Source organism: Phragmites australis, chromosome 8 (assembly GCF_958298935.1).
Source record: "Phragmites australis chromosome 8, lpPhrAust1.1, whole genome shotgun sequence".
In the NCBI taxonomy this organism is placed as follows: domain Eukaryota; kingdom Viridiplantae; phylum Streptophyta; class Magnoliopsida; order Poales; family Poaceae; genus Phragmites; species Phragmites australis.
The window spans coordinates 21434284-21452891 of record NC_084928.1 but is presented as its reverse complement, the minus strand read 5'-3'; the positions used below and the strand labels follow the sequence as shown (position 1 = coordinate 21452891).

General features: G+C 41.8%; 1 protein-coding gene across 2 annotated transcripts; it reads left to right on the top strand.

The window, feature by feature from the left end:
* The first annotated feature begins 10459 nt into the window (after positions 1-10459).
* On the top strand, positions 10460-17188 carry LOC133926777 (uncharacterized protein At2g34460, chloroplastic). Of its 2 annotated transcripts, XM_062372855.1 has the most exons (5): positions 10460-10827; positions 10918-11034; positions 15850-15952; positions 16021-16122; positions 16839-17188. In XM_062372855.1, exons 1-5 carry the CDS (start codon positions 10534-10536, stop codon positions 16931-16933), a joined length of 711 nt encoding a protein of 236 aa, XP_062228839.1. In that variant the 5' UTR covers positions 10460-10533; the 3' UTR covers positions 16934-17188. The 2 variants fall into 2 exon arrangements, with proteins under 2 accessions (XP_062228839.1, XP_062228838.1); XM_062372854.1 differs by having other exon boundaries at positions 10461-10827; positions 15850-16122.
* The last annotated feature ends 1420 nt before the right edge of the window (positions 17189-18608 follow it).

The following is an 18608-nucleotide window of genomic DNA, read 5'->3' as shown; positions in this document are numbered from 1 at the left end:
AAACGTTAGACAACCTCAGGAAGTATCGCATGATGCTCAACCCTAAAAAGTGCAAGTTTAGCGTGCCGTCCAGCAAGCTTCTCGGCTTCCTGGCGTCGAGTATAGGCATTGAGGCCAACTGGGCAAAATTGAGGCCCTCGACCAGATGCGGTCACCTCAAACACTGAAAGAGGTCCAGAAACTGACAGGTTGCATTGCTGCTCATAGTTGATTCATTTACAAGATGGGCGAGCGAGGGATGCCTTTCTGCAAGCTATTGAAGGAACAAGATCGGTTTGAGTGCACGGAAGAAGCGGAGCGCGCCTTCCAGGAGAGGGATGCCTTTCTTCAAGCTGTTGAAGGAACAAGATCGGTTTGAGTGGACGGAAGAAGCAGAGCGCGCCTTCCAGGACTTAAAAAGGTACTTATCATCTCCATTAATCCTTACACCGCCTAACAAAAAAGGAGCTCTTTTTGTATATTGCAGCTACCCCACAAGTTGTAAGCACAGTACTGATGGTCAAACGGGAGTGTCCCGGGAGAAAGGCAAAGGTTCAGAAAACCTGTTTACTACGTGAGGGAGGTTCTACACGATGCAAAGCTACGGTACCCATAAGTATAGAAGCTAATATATGCAGTATGATGTCTTCCCAAGAATTACAGCACTACTTTCAAGCGCACAGGTCATCGTCATGATGACGTACCCACTAAAGGATGTAATACGCAATTGGGAAGCTACTGGACGAATCGCGCAATGGGTGGTAGAACTAAATGAGTTCAACATAAGCTACGCATCACGCACTAGCGTGAAATCCAGAGTGTTAGTGGAATTCATCGCCGAATGGACAAGCATTGAAGAAGCAAGGACAAACATGGTCGAAGATCATTGGACACCCTTCTTCGACGGATCGCTCATGCTCCAGGGCGCGGGGGCTAGCATTATACTCAAATCTCCAATGGGTGACGAACTCAGATATGTTGCTCAATTAGATTTTAAAGCCTCCAACAATGCTGCAGAATATGAAGGACAGGTAAACAGGCTCCGCATAGCTGTGACGCTTGGAATTAAATAATTTCTTATAAAAGGGGACTCACAGTTAGTCGTTAACTAAGTTCAAAAGGAGTACCAGTGCTCAGACAACAACATGACGGCTTATTTACTCGAGGTACGAAAGCTTGAGCAGAAGTTCGAAGGGCTAGAAGTGATGCACATCAGAAGGAGTGATAACTCTGTTGCGGATGAACTTGCTAGACTCGCTTATTCTCGAGCACGGTACCCGTAGAAGTCTTTGTTGAGAAACTCCTTAAACCATCTATTCCAATAGTTCGATGAATGGATGCTGCCCAACCCAACCAGCAGTCTGGCCAGGTCAGCGAGATAGAACATGCAGACACGGATGTTGCACTACTTGAATGCCACCCGACTTGGATGACTCCGTACCAAGCCTATCTCAAGGGTCAAGACATCCCTGTTGATGATGCGTTTGCAAAGAAAATTACTTGTAAGTCCAAGCTCTATATTTTGGTAAACGATAAGCTCTACCAAAAGGGGAGTAACGGAATCTTGATGAAGTGCATTACTCAGGAAGAGGGCAGTAAAATACTTCTCGATATCCATGGAGGCATGTATGGTAATCATGCGTCTTATTGCACCTTGGTCGGAAAAGTTTTCCGCCAGGGATTCTATTGGCCGACTGCCCTCCAGGATGCTTCTAAGTTGGTCAAAAAGGGCGAGAGCTGCCAATTTTTTGGTAGGCAGACCACTCAACCAGCCCAAGCTCTGCAAATGATTCCTCTTTCTTGGCCTTTATCCGTCTTGGGCTTGGATATCCTGAGACCATTCCCAGGGGCTCAAGGTGGTTACAAGTTCCTATTTGTGGCTATCGACACGTTCACCTAGTGGATAGAGGCCGAACTCGTAGGAAAGATAACCGCAGAAGCGACCAAGAAGTTCATGAGGAGCATAATTACTCAATTTGGCATTCCGCATTGGATAATTACGGATAACAATAGCCAGTTCAGAAGCAGGACCTTTATTGCGTTATGCGAAGAATTCGGTATCAAAACTTGTTTCGCCTTAGTTGCTCACCTATAAAGTAACGATCAAGTTAAACATGCTAATCAAATAGTCTTATAGGGCATTAAAACTCAGGTCTTTGACAAGCTAAAAGCCTACTTGAAACGCTGGGTAAAAGAACTTCCCTCAGTAATATAGGCCATTCGTACTTTGACAAATAGAGCCCCTGGTGAAACTCTATTCTTCTTGGTTTATGGAGCGGAAGCGATGCTCCCGACTGAGTTGCAGTTCAGATCACCTCGAGTGGAAAGTTACTCCGAAGAAGGGCAGGAGCAACTACAAGCAGATGACATAAATTTACTCGAGGAGTACCGAGATCGAGCATCTATTCGAGCGGCTAAGTATCAGCAGGCGTTGCATAGATATCAAAGCCAGAGAATTCAACCCAGAGAACTCGCTGCTGGGGACCTCGTCCTATGACAGGTGCAGAAATAGGCCCGGCGCAATAAGTTATCACCTAAGTGGGAAGGACCTTACGTAGTAGTCAAAGTCACTCGACCTGGGTTAGTACGGGTATATACTCCGAACGGCGAGATACTCAAGCACTCATGGAACATCGAGCAGCTCTGAAAGTTTTATTCATAGAAAAGGTAGGTTACATGTAAGTCGATTAAATTTGATCCGTTTAGCTACTTGATTACATAATCTTTCTCTTTTCCTCTAATCCGTGTGGCTAGTGCAAAATTAGTAGAAAGGATCCGCCTAGCTATGGAAAATAGTGAAGATCCACCACCTCCAAAATTTTGGAAGCATATGGACCCTCATTAACCCATGAACAAGTCAAGGAACCTTTTATACTCCTCCCTCAGGCGGCAACTGATCACCCCAGGAATCGGCCGCCGACCAGCATAAGGGCCAGGAAAAGTGGTTGAGGCAAAGCCCCTGCTGGAGCTGCTGACCGGCACCGGTGATGCCGAGTGATCTTCTGCCTGGTGCGAAGACGATCTGGCGGTTATCGACGAAGAAGGCAACCATGCCTCCTTCACCGACGACGGCTACTCGATTCCTTGTCATCGGAGGGCGTGATGATAATGACCTCAGGAAGTATCATGGCAAGAGGCCTTGGGGAGAGGACTTCTTGGATTGGCTCAAGGGGCGGAGATGGAGTGGAGGCCATTGCTTCAAGCTCTACTAGTCCAAGGAGGCAATAGGCAAAGGAAACAAAGGAGACAACAGACAAACGGCTTCGAGTCCCCTTTATTTATAGTGGGCAAAATGGGTTGTACTGTGTAAACGTAGCTGTCAGGATCCAAAATGATGGCGTCACCTTGGGCGCATAGCACGCTTGGTGAAAGTCATGATGGCGTTATGGCTTGTCTTGTTTCTGCAAAGAGGGATGGGCGACCATTATGACGGGTCAGATCAATATTTAGGTGAAAACGAGTACAGATGGGAGTGGGATCTTTTAATGCCCACCTGCCCAGTGGTTCGAGTTCACTCGATAATTATATTGCAGTTAAAACCATAACGCTCAGGGGCTTGCATTCTCAAGTATTCAGTCGAGAACGAGCCTTACTCTTCAGCTGACTCCGCGGTCGAGTACATGGTCGAGAACGAGCCTTACTCTTCGACTAACTCAGTCATCAAGCACATGGTCGAGAACGAGATTTGATCGAGTACAGAGTTGAGAGCTATAACACAGCTCTCCTTACTTCTTACTTTAGAGAAAATATCTTCACTAATTTCCTCAAAAATAGCATGTTTAATCTTAACATTCCATCTAATTTTTTGTTCGGTAAAAAGTTGTTCAAACCCAATGGAGGTGGCTAGACAAACTTCGAGAGAAATAACCTCAAGATAGCTCACCATGTGAACTTTCCAATAGGCAAAGTTGTTTCCCTCAAACTTTGGCACACTACCTCTATTCCCGGGGGCCATTGCTCTAGGATGTTAAGCCTATCAAGAGAATGAGGCTCTAATACCAATTAAACGGATTGAATGGTCCAAGAGGGGGGTGAATTGGGATCTAATTAAAATCTATTTCTACCGAATTTTAGAGCGAGTAAGTGACATTATCCTAGATGAAAGATAATGCAACTACACAATCAAGCTAGATGGAAGCAAGAAAACAAACAAGCTATAACACTAAGTAAATTGTGGAATTTAAAGTTTGCATGAATATAAATAGTCAAATTTAAATACAGGAAAGTAAAGAGATGGACAAGAAGACATCAAATTTTTTCCCGAGATATCGAGGAATTAGCACTCCTCCCTAGTCCTCGTTGGGGCATCCACTAAGCATGTCGCTCCCCTTGAGCCACCAAGACTCAAGTGCTTCCTCATGATTGCCACTTCTTTATCTCCAGATTGGTGGGCATCGTACCAAGTACAAAGCTTTTCTTAGGGCTCCCACAAGATCTCCAAGATCTCACCAAGACACCTCCAATCTCCAAGATTGGCTAGGTATTGCCAAACACCAAGAGTAAAAAGTCAATAACTTTACTTGACCAAAATCAAACCTAAACTACAGCTAGATGCACACTTGCTACTCTCTATGCACTAATGATGTCCTTAATCTTCAATTAAAAACTTTTTAAATTACTCAAGTGCTCTCTCTTGCTTCTTGATGACACACACAATGTATATGTTCTTCTGGGATCGCAAGAGATATAAATGAGACCAAGTAAGGGGGTATTTATAGATTAAAGGTTTAAATCTAGCCGTTGCCCAACCACCCACGTGTCATGTGAACACCAAATGATCTGTTGTACACCTTCACACACACACACACACACACACACACACACACACACACACACACACACACACACACACACACACACACACACACACACACCGAACCATCGGTTTTATAAATTTTTGAAAGCCCGTACACTACTAGCTGTCATTAACCGTTACTGCTGAGAAATGTTGTGGTGCTTCTCTGTCCACACACACCAAACAATCTTGTGAGTAACAACTTCACTGAGCCAAAAACAAATCTACTAGAAAATGCTCTGGTACTTCAAACTAGTAAACACTGGACCATCTGATATATTCAATTCCATCGTCTTGAAGAATTCGCACTTCACCTGTAAAACACTCTGGTCTGCATATTAGTTCAACACCGGACCATCCGGTGAAGTCTTCATCTCTTTACACATAACCAAAAATGCTCCGATGTGTATAACCTCCTGATCACCGGACTATCCAGTGTACGCATTTTCTTCTGAACTCGTCCATTTTAACCATTCTCGAGATCTAACTTCTCATCATCTCATCCATGGGCTTCTCTGAGCTACCTAGTGTTAGATTTCTATAGGTGTGCTTCCAACTAAGTCTAGACTCAACTAGGTCAAGCTACTACTCTTAGTTCCTCTTTATAGTATGACTAAAAGACTAAGAAAATAGACCTATACTACTCTAAATGTCCTTCATCTTCTTGTGATACTTTGAACTAAAAGATCCTTAATCTTGATGCTCATATCATTTGATCGTCCATAGAATCAACTTATGTACTAAGAATACCCAATCATCATTGTGAACTAAATTTTTTATACTCTTCAAAACAAACTTGTTAATCATAATGATACAGTTGTTATTAATCAACAAAACACTTACCACTTATCTAGGAGCCTAGATGCTACAGACGTGCCTATTTTGTGTCTCGCAACAGGAAGAGAAGAGAGCCAGTGATAGGTGGGGCCACGGGAATAGTAACCGCTTGGACTAATTTTTCCTCCCTTCTCTTCCTTTGCTTGAACAGTCATGCTAGAACCTCCAAAAAAATGTTAAATTTTTTCTGTAGCTTCAATAATTCATGGTGACCCATTTTAAAATTATTCATCTCAACATCCCATGTATAATTCAAAAACAAAATTCTCCAAATAGGGCTACTTTTGTATCTTCTAGAAATTTTTAAGGCCTCAAATCAATTCCCAAAAATCTAGAAAAAATCACTAATATTACTATCATATGGTGTACTAATTTTTAAATTAATTCCAATACAAGGTTATAGGGTGAAAATGTGAGTTCCTTTCTAATGCTCCATTTAATTGTATTTTTATCATTTTATGTGATTTTCTCTTTTTAATTCATTCTAAATTCAAAGCAATTCAAATTTGTGCAACATTCATTCAAATGCTTATGAAATGCATGAATTTTGGTGTGACACTTCCTATAGCTAGTCCCATTGGATTTAATGTATTTGGAAATGATAGAATAAGGTTCACTTAACCTTTTTCTTGGACTCTGAACAACCAAACTAGATAGAAAGTTCACAACCATAGACACAGATTAACCAAACAAACTTCTGCACAAGAAATTTAATATCTAGATAGGTGTTGAAGCTTTCTAACAAAAACACCAAAATCAGACTCTGTTTGTGGTTGTTGTAATGCATATCGCACAATATAAAAATTCAAACGTGAATAAAAATGTGTTCTTTCACAAGGATGAACTATGATTGTGGGGATAAACTTGCCAAGAACTTGCACCAACTGATAATGAAGTAAATTGACATACTAATATTACAACAAACCCTAATTATGAAAGCAAGAATGGATCAGAACGACGAACCACACAACAAACACATGATGGAATTGACGATCAATGTACTAAACACAACTCCAATGGATTAAAACCTAACAAAACTCATAGAGATAAAAAATTACAAACTACGGGATATTTTTCTTTAGATGTTTCGTGTATAGCATAATAAACAAATATGTAGCTAAGAGTAAAAGATTCTACCGTGACAACCATTTTCTGTGATACCAAGATAATATGGGGTGCTCGATCTTCTTGATGTAAGATCAAACATACACAATGGGACCTGACAAACCATAGGCAATCACTCGTTCCAATGCAAGGACTTCTGCCTTATGGGTGCAGGATCCGTCACCCCGAACGCGTTATTGATGAGTCGTTATGAGTGACGAGTACAGACCCATTACCAATGTGATCGTAGGTGACAGATCACAACTTGACCCGTCACAAATGAATATCATATGTGACCCGTCACCTATAACTGAACATATGTGACGGGTCATAACAGTGACCCATCATTTATGACTATTTACCATGTTTCACGTCTTTTAGACACGAAAAAAGTTAAAAAATATATTGTTTTTCACCCGAGAGGCACCCTAATACAAGACACATCGCATATGCCCAATCCACATCATTTTCAAATATATTTTGGTCTTTGCATTTCGTGGGACTCGAACCCGCGCCCAGCCTCGCGCGCGACTCCCTTACCACCTCGGCTATATTGTGATAAAAATGGGTTATATTGTCCTTTTAACCTTCGTTGTCGAAGTTAAATAGGTGACGGGTCATAACTTTGACCTGTCACTTATGCAAGTCATAGGTGACGGGTCACAATTATGACTCGTCACCGATGATGTTTTTCCCGAAATGTTGAACAGAGTGCTTTTAGTAAAAATGGCATAACTTTTGCAAACAAACTCCGATTTTGAATTTTTTTGACTCTACGGACATCTACAGAAAAAGTTACATCCATTTCTCCCCCACTTTGCCATGTTTGGAGAATTTTTCAAGGCCAAAAATGGCTTGGAAGATTGACTTCTCGCCCCCAAAAGTTTCTGCACCATTTTCGGAACGCATATTGGTGTCCATAGCCGCCACCCCTTACATAAAACTTGAGAAAAATTGTACAATAATTCATATTCTAGTTCTGCTGAGGTGAGAAAAAATAAGAGAAAAATAAAAGAAAAATAAAAAAAAATTGGCCTACAAAACAATATGAGTATATGTACATGCACTTTTGCACAGAGAAAAATGTTGTGTATATATATGTTGTGTATATGTATCTACATAAATCTAAGTATATATATGAATACCTAGGGGTATATATATACACACAATACATGAAATGATATCTCTATGTATTGATCAAGTTATTGGTGACGGGTCAAAATTGTGACCCACCACTAATGACTAGTTAGGATGACCCGTCACTGATGAGTTAGTCATTGATAACGAGTCAAGTTGTGACCCATCACCAATAACTGGCTAGGATAACACGTCACTTATAAGTCATAATAGGTGACGGGTCACAACTATGACCCGTCACCTATGACTGATTTAGGATGACTCGTCACTTTTATCATCAATGACGGGTTATGTTATGACTCGTCACTCATTTTGTGTCTTCTTTGTCTATTTTTCACGTAGTGACCTAGGACTGCAGAAACCGAACTCGACTCACTACGTAATAAGAAAGAAAACCTAAGATACAACCGATGTATTGTTTTGATGACTACAACTGGCTTGCTTTGAGTATGGTGATGGGGCTGGATCCGAAAGGTTATGAAATAAGCTTTCGAGTGAGTACTTATACAGCACAAACTGACTCTATATGAGGGACTTATGATACCTTAACTCTATGTCTATCTGACTACACCAAACCGAGTTTGAGTTGGCCTAGAATTTTCTTATCTTGTTTCTCCATGGTTGGTTCAACTTGAATCCATGTAGAACTTGACAAGGCAAGTCTCCCACGCCTTTGGAATGTCATGGAACAGATGGAAACGATCAACCTTGCAAACCACGGACTCCACGGGTGTGTTTGGTTGCCCACATGGGTTTTTGTAGAGCTGTAGTGTATATCCTGGAAAAGTAGAAGCAGGCTAAGCGGATCTAGTGACTCTAAAAATAAGAATGTTTGGTTGTCTGCATGGGAAGATACAATGACCCTACACCTATGGATGCAATAACCATGTGAAGGTGTTTGGTTGCCTATATGGGCGTATGCAATGACCCTACACCCGAGAATAAAGAGTGGGTCCGTTGTAGTACTATAGCAGATGCAATGCATCCACTGGGCTAGGCTCCAGAGAGAAACTCAATTCGATCGTATCCACCGGGCCAAACTCCAATTGCATAAGTCCATCTGCGAATGCAAGAAGGAATAGGTGTATGCAGACAACCAAACGGCCTTCTTCACAGGAATATACGCACGATCAGAGCCAGGATATCTCTGATGCGGGCAACCAAACACACCCCACATGTATAGAATTGTCATGCGTCAGTTGAGATAACTCGTACAACTTCCATCCAAATCTTTTGCATAATGGTCTAAATCATGCACCATTTGATTTGTTGAAAGTAGACTATGAATCTTCTATGTTGAAGTAGAACTTGATGGACACAACTGCACCCAATATTTTGTTTGTGCGCCTCTACCTCCCTCCTCTCCTTCTAGATTGACAACATATATTTGCACATTCAAGTTTCTTCACTTTCAAGTCTAGGCACAATGGAACAACAATTATTAGGTAGCGTAAAATTCTCATCAAGATCATATCTTAAGTACTTAGAACATATTCATCTTATTCATAAGTTTCCATGCACATGTTCGTGTCATTAGTTCTGCTTTCGGCTCTTTTAGTGAGTTCATATTGTTCAGAGGTACTTAGAACATTCACAACAATTGGTAGAACAACATGCTATTTATGATTGCTAGGGATATCCCCATAATATGGTCTTTAGCAGTCGGTGCCCCTTGGCTCATGCGTGCACCGAGAGATGCATGGTGCGGCTCAACACACTAGGTGCTCTACTAGCATGTAGCCTGCGGAGGCGAGGTAGCACATGGCTCCATGGTGATCAAGGCTGATCAGCACGCTAACCCCCGGAGGCGTGGCTCAAGCTCATCAATCGGTTTTGGTGATTAGGGTTTACCAACTATTCGATCCTTGGAGGTGTGATCTGCTCAGCTGGCCTCTTTCTTAAGGCTTCTGTTTAGACGAGGGCTAGAACATGAACTAAAAAACTTTTGTAAAACCTGCAATGATCTGATCAAGATTGTAGATATTCAATAATTCAAGTGTGGAAATAGAGTGACAAATTGGCCCTTAGATCCTTCTCGTTTTATTAATCTCAATTGGTGCGAGTATAAGATCGAACCCAATGGCTTCCCTTCGCGGGGGAGATTCCCGTCGTGAAGGAATTCCCGTTCCCTTCAGCGCTCCAATGATTTCCCTTCACGGTTCCCTTCACGACGGGATTCCCAGGGTCCCTTCATGATTCCCCTCGAAAGGGAAGCTGTTGGAGATGAGAGGAAATAAAATGAATGGGAACGGGGAAGAGAATCGGGAAGGGAACGAAATGAAGGGAATATGGTTAGAGGTAGTCTAAGAGGGATCTCTACTTCTTGTTATATAGGGATGGTAGATCAAACATTTCCTATTACAAACTACTGATATGTACATGGATAAGGATTCCTTGTGTTGGATGGCTACTCCTTTGTGGATTTTCATACGCACTCTTATTGTATCTTCTGGGGACTCCTCTCTTTCCTTGGTTTAACTAGTTTTGACAAGTGTCCACGCATAGGCTAGTGCCGATTTTCACAACAATACATTAGATGGAAAAAAATAAACAGCTCAAAATAATCTGTGAGTATTGGAAGAGAATACTAGCAAACCGCGGTATGGTCACGAGCAAACCGGCACGGTTCTAGAAAGCAGAAACACCCCCCAAACAAGCAGCGGCCACGCCATAGAAAACTCATGGCCAGCGCTGTCTGCGGCGTCGCCGCCCGCCCCCACCTGGCTCTCGCCCTCCCTACCACCACAAGAAAGCTTTTCTTCCGCTGCAGCGTCGCCTCCAGCATGGACGCGGCGTCGGCAAGCTCCCCGGACGCCGAGAAGAAGACGACGACCGTCTTCGTGGCAGGCTCAACGGGGCGCACCGGCAAGCGCGTCGTGGAGAAGCTTCTGGCGAGGGGCCTCGGCGTCGTCGCTGGCACGACGGACGTGGGCAGGGCCCGCGGCAGCCTGCCCCAGGACCCCAACCTTCAGCTCGTGAGTTTGGAGCTGCTGTGCTTGCTTTTCCCTTGTTAAATTAGTCGGCGTTGGTGGTGGTGTGAAATTGGGGTCTTGGTATGACTGAAGGTCAGAGCTGACGTGACGGAGGGCGTCGACAAGCTCGCCGAGGCGATGCACGGCGTCGACGCCGTCGTCTGCGCGACGGGGTTCCGGCGGTCTTTTGACCTTTTTGCTCCATGGAAGGTCTGTATCGGGTTAATTTGTAGAAAGTGGCAGCTCGTTCTTCCTTGTTCATTGCTTTGATTTGATCTTTTTGGTAACATGGGGCCGAAATCTTGAATTAGTTGGGGGCTAGGGGATTTATAAGTGCTTGCCTGATTGTACAGATTAAAATGTTTGTGCATGTGCTGTGTCCCATTTTGGTGCGAACTTTGTAGATGTTGGCTGGCCGCATTCCTGGTTGCAAGCTAATCTGAACCAAATTAGTTAGTAGCATGTCGACATGTTCATAGCTATGCTATCCTTGCTTTAATTATGTACGAGTTAAAAGAGGCCTTGTAAACCAATCTAAATTAGAAAGAAAATTATCTTCGATGGTTGCGGCATACTAGTTCAGATATTCAGGTATTGTTCTACCCTACATTTCTTGCCAGGGTTTCCAAAACCGTTCTTGGGAAAAGTCGTGCCTGACTGGTTCCAGTTTTCACCGGGAAAGGCCAGTTTTCTGTTCCCAAAAACAGTCTGGTTGGTGAGTGAATTCCATTGAAGTTTGGGTTGACACTAGATGCAATTCTTAGCGTATTGGCACAGAACATGATGTACGTTTCGTGGTACTCACTGGTTTTGCCTCAGTGCCGGTTGTCTAAACCCTGGTTCTTGAGTTGAGTAGAATACAGGGTTCAAACGTGTTGTATATAATGTGATAATATAAGTATTGATATTATTCCATACGGATTAAAACAAGAGCTTAATAGTATGAAATCTTTACACATGAGCAATACATCGAAATACAGCAATTTTATAACAGTAACATATGAACTGAACAACACCTATAAACCTTTTGGGTAATTGCTCTTAGTAAAACAATTGGCCCCCAGGTGTAATATGATCCTGCTCTCTAATTGTAACAGCGAATACATCATTAACTGAGACATGTTCCAAAACCGTCAACTAGCAAAAGAATCTAAATTGAGCTCTCAAAACTTAAAAGCTCTTCCATGACAGTGCTGCAGTGATACTTCAGAGTGCTCAAAATGGACAATAGAATCAAAATCACTGCAGCGACATATATGAGAATTGAACTACCAATTGCAAAAGATAGAAACAACAATATGTACTACCAATTCATCTAGAAATGAGCAGGTAACGCATACTTTGAATTCACTGCAGCACTAGACTAGGGATTAGAGGAACAACCAACACACTGATGCTCCAACCCACATATTATATCGCAGTGTACAGAAACAAAGATGATGCACACCAATTAGCGTTCAAGTACTACCAAAGCCAGCCAAACAACAAAGAGAAATCACAGGCTTAAACTAGTGTATCTTAGTGAACATGCTCAGTTTCAGAATCTCTAAACATCATTGAGCTGAGGTTAGTGGCGTAAATTCACGGATTATGCCACTTTCTTGATAGAACTCGGAGAAATCTCTGGGAATATATTTCCCATCTCTGTCAGATCTTAGTCTCTTTATTGTCTTCTCCTGTTGGTTTTCCACTTCGACCTTATACCTTATAGATCTTAAAATATTCTAATGCTTCGTCTTTTGTTCTAAGCAAATAGATATAGCAAAACTTAGTAGCATCATCTATAAGAGTAAAGAAGTATCTTTTGCCACTCTTTGTAATTATTCTATTAATCTCCCCTCAACCGAATAAAACAGTTTGTGAGGCTGCTTAGCTTGCACACACACCTCGCACTTATAGCTCTTGTCATAATTATATGAGGGAATAAGATCCATCTTGCTCAAGTGCACAATTGCTTCATTATTAAAATGACAAAGACGAGAATGCCAAATATGAATGTTCTTATTAGAATATGAAGGATAAAAAATGTTTGCAGAGCTATCAAAAATAGAAATGCGGAACATGTCTCCGCAATCATAGCCTTTCCCTACAAACGACCCACATCTAGTTATCACTACTTTATTTGACTCGAAGACTAACTTCATTCCTTGCTGGCACAATATTGATCCGCTAAGTAGATTTTGAGTCATAGGAGGCACAAACAGCACATCCTTAAGGATAAGAGTCTTGCCAGAAGTCAGCTTTAGGCTCACTTATCCTACTTCATGTACTGCTGCTGGGACCTCGTTCCCCATCATTACGGATCTACCATCTGCACCCTAAGGAGAAGTAAAACACGTCTGATCAGCACAAATATGCCTTGTTGTACTTGTATCAATCCACTAACTTAATGGTGAATTTGCTATAAAGGCCTCAAATACATACCCACTAGTGGAGTCGCCTTTACCGGTCTCACCGGTCGTCGCAACTGCCACATGCACTTGGGCTTTAGCTGCTTTCTGTTGCTCTGGTGTCAGCCCTTTGCTCTTAAGGTCGCAGCATCTGTTGGACTTGTGGTCCAACCCACCGCAGACGTAGCAGACAATCTCGGGCTTCTTCTTCTTCATAGCATTGGCCCTCAGTCCTGAGAATACAGGCTTGACCTTCTCTTTCTTCACATTCCTCCCAGGCTAGTTCTTGTTCTCGACAAGGTTAGCTTGAGCGGACGCCTTCACCCCACCATAGCATGCCTTAGACTTCTCCTCAACATTTATAGCAGTAATGAGCTCATTAAGAGTTAATCGCTGCTTTAAGTGCCGTCGTGCAGTGACAAAGTCACGCCAAGAAGTAGGCAGCTTAGCCAGAATGGCATTAACCTGAAAGTTCTCATGGAGGACACAACCATACTGGCCTAAGTCTCGCACGATCAGTTGCAACTCATGGATCCGTTCCATGACTGATCTGCTATCTCCCATACGAAAGTTCAGATAACTTGCCACCATGAAAGATTCGTTGTCGTTGTCGCATTCAGCATACTTATCATTCAGCTCTGTCCACACTTTCCGTGCTTCCCTGAACGTGTAAACGTCGAAGAGCCTGTTCGATAGGACAACCAAGAGACGTGCTAAGGCTAAGGCATTAGCCTTTTCCCAACAGGCCACTAACGTATTGAGACACGTTCTTTTGACCTCGTCTTGCACGGCTTCCCCCGGAGGGGTGAACAACTCCTCGGTGAGGACCTAGAAAAGTCTGAGCTCCATCAACCATACCCTCGTTCAGGCCTGCTAGCGCCTAAAGCTGGTCCCATCAAAACTTTCAAGCTTAATCGCGTCCGAGGACGACGATAGTAGGCCAGAGGAGCTAGAATTAGCCATCATAGAAGCAATCGAATTTCTGGATTGTTATATATAATGTGATAATATGAGCATTGATATTATTCCATATGTATAAAAACAAAGTTTAACAGTATGAAATCTTTACACATAAACAGTACACCGAAATACAACAATTCTGTAACAATAACAGGAATCATTTGTAGCATATGAACTGAACAACACCTATAAACCTTTTGTGTAATTGCTCTTAGTAAAACAATTAGCCCTAGGACTAATATGATCCTTCTCCCTACATGTAACAGCGAATACATCATCGACTTAGACATGTTCCTAAGCCCTCAACTAGCAAAAGAATCTAAACTGAGCTATCAAAACTTAAGGGCTCTTCCAAGACAGTGCTGCAGTGATACTTCAGAGTGTACAAAATGAACAATAGAATCAAAATCACTGCCAAGACAGATATGATAATTGAACTACCAATTGCAAAAGACAGAAACAACAATATGGACTAGCAATTCATCTAGAAACGAGTAGGCAAAGCATACTCTGAATTCACTGCAGCACTAGACTAGGAATTAGAGGAACAACTAGCACATTGATGCTCCAACCCATAGATTGTATCATGGTGTATAGAAACATAGATGATGCACACTAATTAGCCTTGAAGTACTACCAAAGCCAGCCTGGCAACAAGAGAAATCACAGGCTTAAGCTAGTGTATCTTGGTGAACATGCTCAGTTTTAGAATCTCTAAACATCATTGAGCATTACTAAATCAACCGTACTGTCTAGATCAACAGAGAGGGAGAAAGGGGTGAACTTTGAATACTTACAGAATGCAATCAAATGAGTTAATAAACGAGGCAAAGCACGACTTCACAACCGCTGTCCCAGAAATCTGATCACTCGCCAATTGACGCCGGTGAGAAGAAGACGGAGATACAACGCCTCAACTGTACCACCACTGCAAGTACAGGCAAGTCTTGGTGAATATAGCTTTGAGGAGCACCAACACAGCACGTCCACCAATCGATCTCCTAAACACTGAAGCTTTGACCTCCAGAACCTCGGCTCAATATCAGATCGACGGACCAAATTAGAGAAAGCAGTGGGGAGGAGATGGGGGAAAAGAGTTTTTCTCTATGTCTTCAAGGAGAAGAAGCTGACTACCAATATAGAGGCAGCATCGACGCCTTCCAACCCACAACTCCGAGAGAAATAGAGGTGGTTGTGCCGCCGCCGCCGTCGCCTCCCCACTGGCCACCGCCATCTCTCTCCAAGCATACGCACCTTCTCTGCTCCCTTGACCTAGCAGAGCTAGTGCCCATCTATTGCTTCACCGCATGGGCTTAGGGCTCACCAAAGCAAATGGGTCACAAGCCCAACCAAGAAGAAAGCCCCAGAAAACATTAAAAATTCATATAAACATCAACAAAACGTTCCATCCATCTTTATCATCCACAATAGACTAAATGGTGATTGTACCTTAATTAAATTAACAGAAATGGGAAACTAAACAATACTTTTCTGGAATTGAGCCGATTTGGTCCAGTAGTTCAGTTATCTAAGTGATCAAATAAGTTTATATAAAATGGTTGCAGAGGACTCATTGACCTATTTATAGTATTGCTGCTTAGCGATCATAGTATTTGTTATATTTCTCTTGACTTCTCTAGATTCTATATACTTAACAATTATAATCTTGTTGCAGGTAGACAACTTTGGCACAGTGAACCTGGTTGAAGCATGCAGAAAGGCAGGCGTTACAAGATTCGTACTCGTCAGCTCCATTTTAGTAAATGGGGCCGCAATGGGTCAACTTCTGAATCCAGCCTACATTGTGCTCAATCTGCTTGGCTTAACACTGGTTGCAAAGCTGCAGGCAGAGAAACACATCAGGAGATCAGGAATAAATTACACCATTGTAAGGCCTGGAGGGCTGACAGATCAACCACCAACCGGGAATATTGTCATGGAGCCAGAGGTAAAAGCCTTATATTTCAGTTCAAGATGCATTTACTGACACTAGCTTTAAAATTAGGTTGCCAGATTTGCATAATTTAGCACTGTGAGTTTAGTTGTTTCTCGTATATAGTAAGTGGTTCTCTTGATTAAAAAAAGATATAGCAGTGTTTAAGTTGTCGATGCATATTACATGACACAAAATGTAAGGTTCATCAATGGTATGACGTGCCACATCAGATTTTTCAGATGACCTTTATGGTCCATATGACCTACCACATCATGTAATTAGGACATGTCATGCTATGCCACTTTGTCATGTAATAGATGCCACTTCGAGTTTTGGATCAATAAATGTGGTTATTTTCTGAGTGTAATAACATTGAAAATATATCTGTGGTATTTGGCCATATCATTTTTATATGTTCGAACACATACTCTAGACATCATCTTTGGTCAAATTAATATGGTTTGACTGCAAAGAGCTTCATATTTTTCCTTTTAACTGGACCGACTCCTTGTATTGACTAGGCTATAGTGGCAACGATGCTTGCCTAGAATGCATAATTTCAAATGTATTTGATAGTTTATGGACTTAATTATGAGTAAAATAATCGTAGCACGTTTCACAAGCCTCCAGTGCAGCTTAATGTTTTCTCATTTTACTTTCTGTTGTCCGAAAATATCGAGTTCCACTATAACCAATGTATCTGATTTTGGTTTGTGGAAATTTTGCAGGACACCCTTTACACGGGATCCATATCGAGGGACCAAGTTGCGGAAGTGGCTGTGGAAGCATTGTTGTGCCCAGAGGCGTCCTACAAAGTCGTTGAGATTGTCTCCCGAGCTGATGCACCAAATCGTTCTCTCAAGGACATGTTTGCTGCAATTAAGCAAAATTGATTCGCCCACCATATCAGTTACGTAGACCGGGAAGCACTCCAGAATTATCAGCATGATATCTGTTTTGTACAAAGAGAGTGTACTTATTAGAATGACAGGATACTACGAAGTGATTAATTTGTTAATTTGTTAACAATATATACACTCCTAAGAGTGTGTTCTCTATATTTGGATTTGCATTGAAATGGTGTATTTAGCAAATTTATGATGATGTTAGTAATCGCTTAAGGTTTTCATGATCTTGAATCGAATGGGAGATGCTCCGACAGAATTGCATGCAACGGTCAAATCTTAAAAGTGTAAGATCTTAATTATATTTAACAAAGAAATTAGTAGGGTGGTTGGAATATTACAATAATACATTACTTTTGCTGGATTCGTAACAATATCACTATTCTAGCAAATGAAGTGTCTAGGATCAAATCGGTCTATTTAGGTCCTGTTTGGTTGCAAGAAACGTTTTAGATTCTCTGGTGATTCTTTAGAATCTCTGCTAAACGTATCAAAACGTAAAACGTTTCACCTTGAATCACCTGAAACGTTTCTCACTTTTAACACTACGAGGAGAATCACCCAAAATGGTGTTTCACCCGTTTTGAGAATCACTCAGGTCATTTTTCTTCAGGAATCCGAATCCAGAATCCCTACCAAACGTTTTTAGAAAATCGAGGGTGATTCACCAGAGAAACGTTTCCAGAGAGAATCTGAAACCGAAACATTTCTAGGAAAATCTGAAGTCCTGCCAAACAAGCCCTTAATCTACGATCGTAACAGAAGTGTCTTCCATTACCAGGTGGTGTTACTGATACTAGATTATTCATAACCAGATGCTTATTACTAGATGTTAGTTATTCTCCTTTTATTTGCGGCACGAATAAGTTAATAGAATATAAGACACTTTTAGGTTTAATTTAATCCATAAATAATTCATAAGCAGAAACTGATAAACTGTTATGATCATATCATCATAGTATAATCTAGACATGTGTACGAAATCACTACATATAACTAGATCTACTATACTCAAAATTAGGAACTACAGAAAATAAAGTACGAGAAACATGATTTTTACGTACTGGTCTTGCGTGGTGAAGGTTACTGAAGATGCTTGTTGCACCATATTGATGACACGATAGATCCTACTGACGATGCGCTCAAGCGACTAGGAAGACGAGCCGTGGTGAAGAACTTGAGCTATCGCGCGGAGTACTTTCAAAAACCTTATTCACCCTCTCCCGGTGTAAGATCTCAAGAGCAAGGATTTCGGAGACCTGCTCTCCTAGTTACCGGTGCACCCCAACGCCTGGATAGAGTAGACTACGTGGCAACACAATAGAAAGAGAAAGAAGCAAAACCCTAACTCTTATATAGACTCACTAAATGAGAGCATTCACAATTTTAAGACTACTCTCAATTAGCAGTCTATGTTGTACGTGTTCCTAAAGAGGTGGGGGTCCTTGCATATATATAGGGGGGCAAACCTCCCACCTCCACTTTCATTAGCAATATGGTACTAATAAAGAGTGAACCTCAACATGAGCTATCTCTCCACAATATGAACCTTTGAGATTTATTAGGAATTATTACATGGATCCATCCTAATAA

Excerpts from the sequence above, each read along its gene's own strand:
- LOC133926777 (XM_062372854.1), top strand. The coding sequence starts at position 10,534 with ATGGCCAGCGCTGTCTGCGGCGTCGCCGCCCGCCCCCACCTGGCTCTC. Across the intron at positions 11,035-15,849 it reads ACCTTTTTGCTCCATGGAAG|GTAGACAACTTTGGCACAGT; the intron begins GTCTGTATCGGG and ends ATCTTGTTGCAG. Across the intron at positions 16,123-16,838 it reads ATATTGTCATGGAGCCAGAG|GACACCCTTTACACGGGATC; the intron begins GTAAAAGCCTTA and ends GAAATTTTGCAG.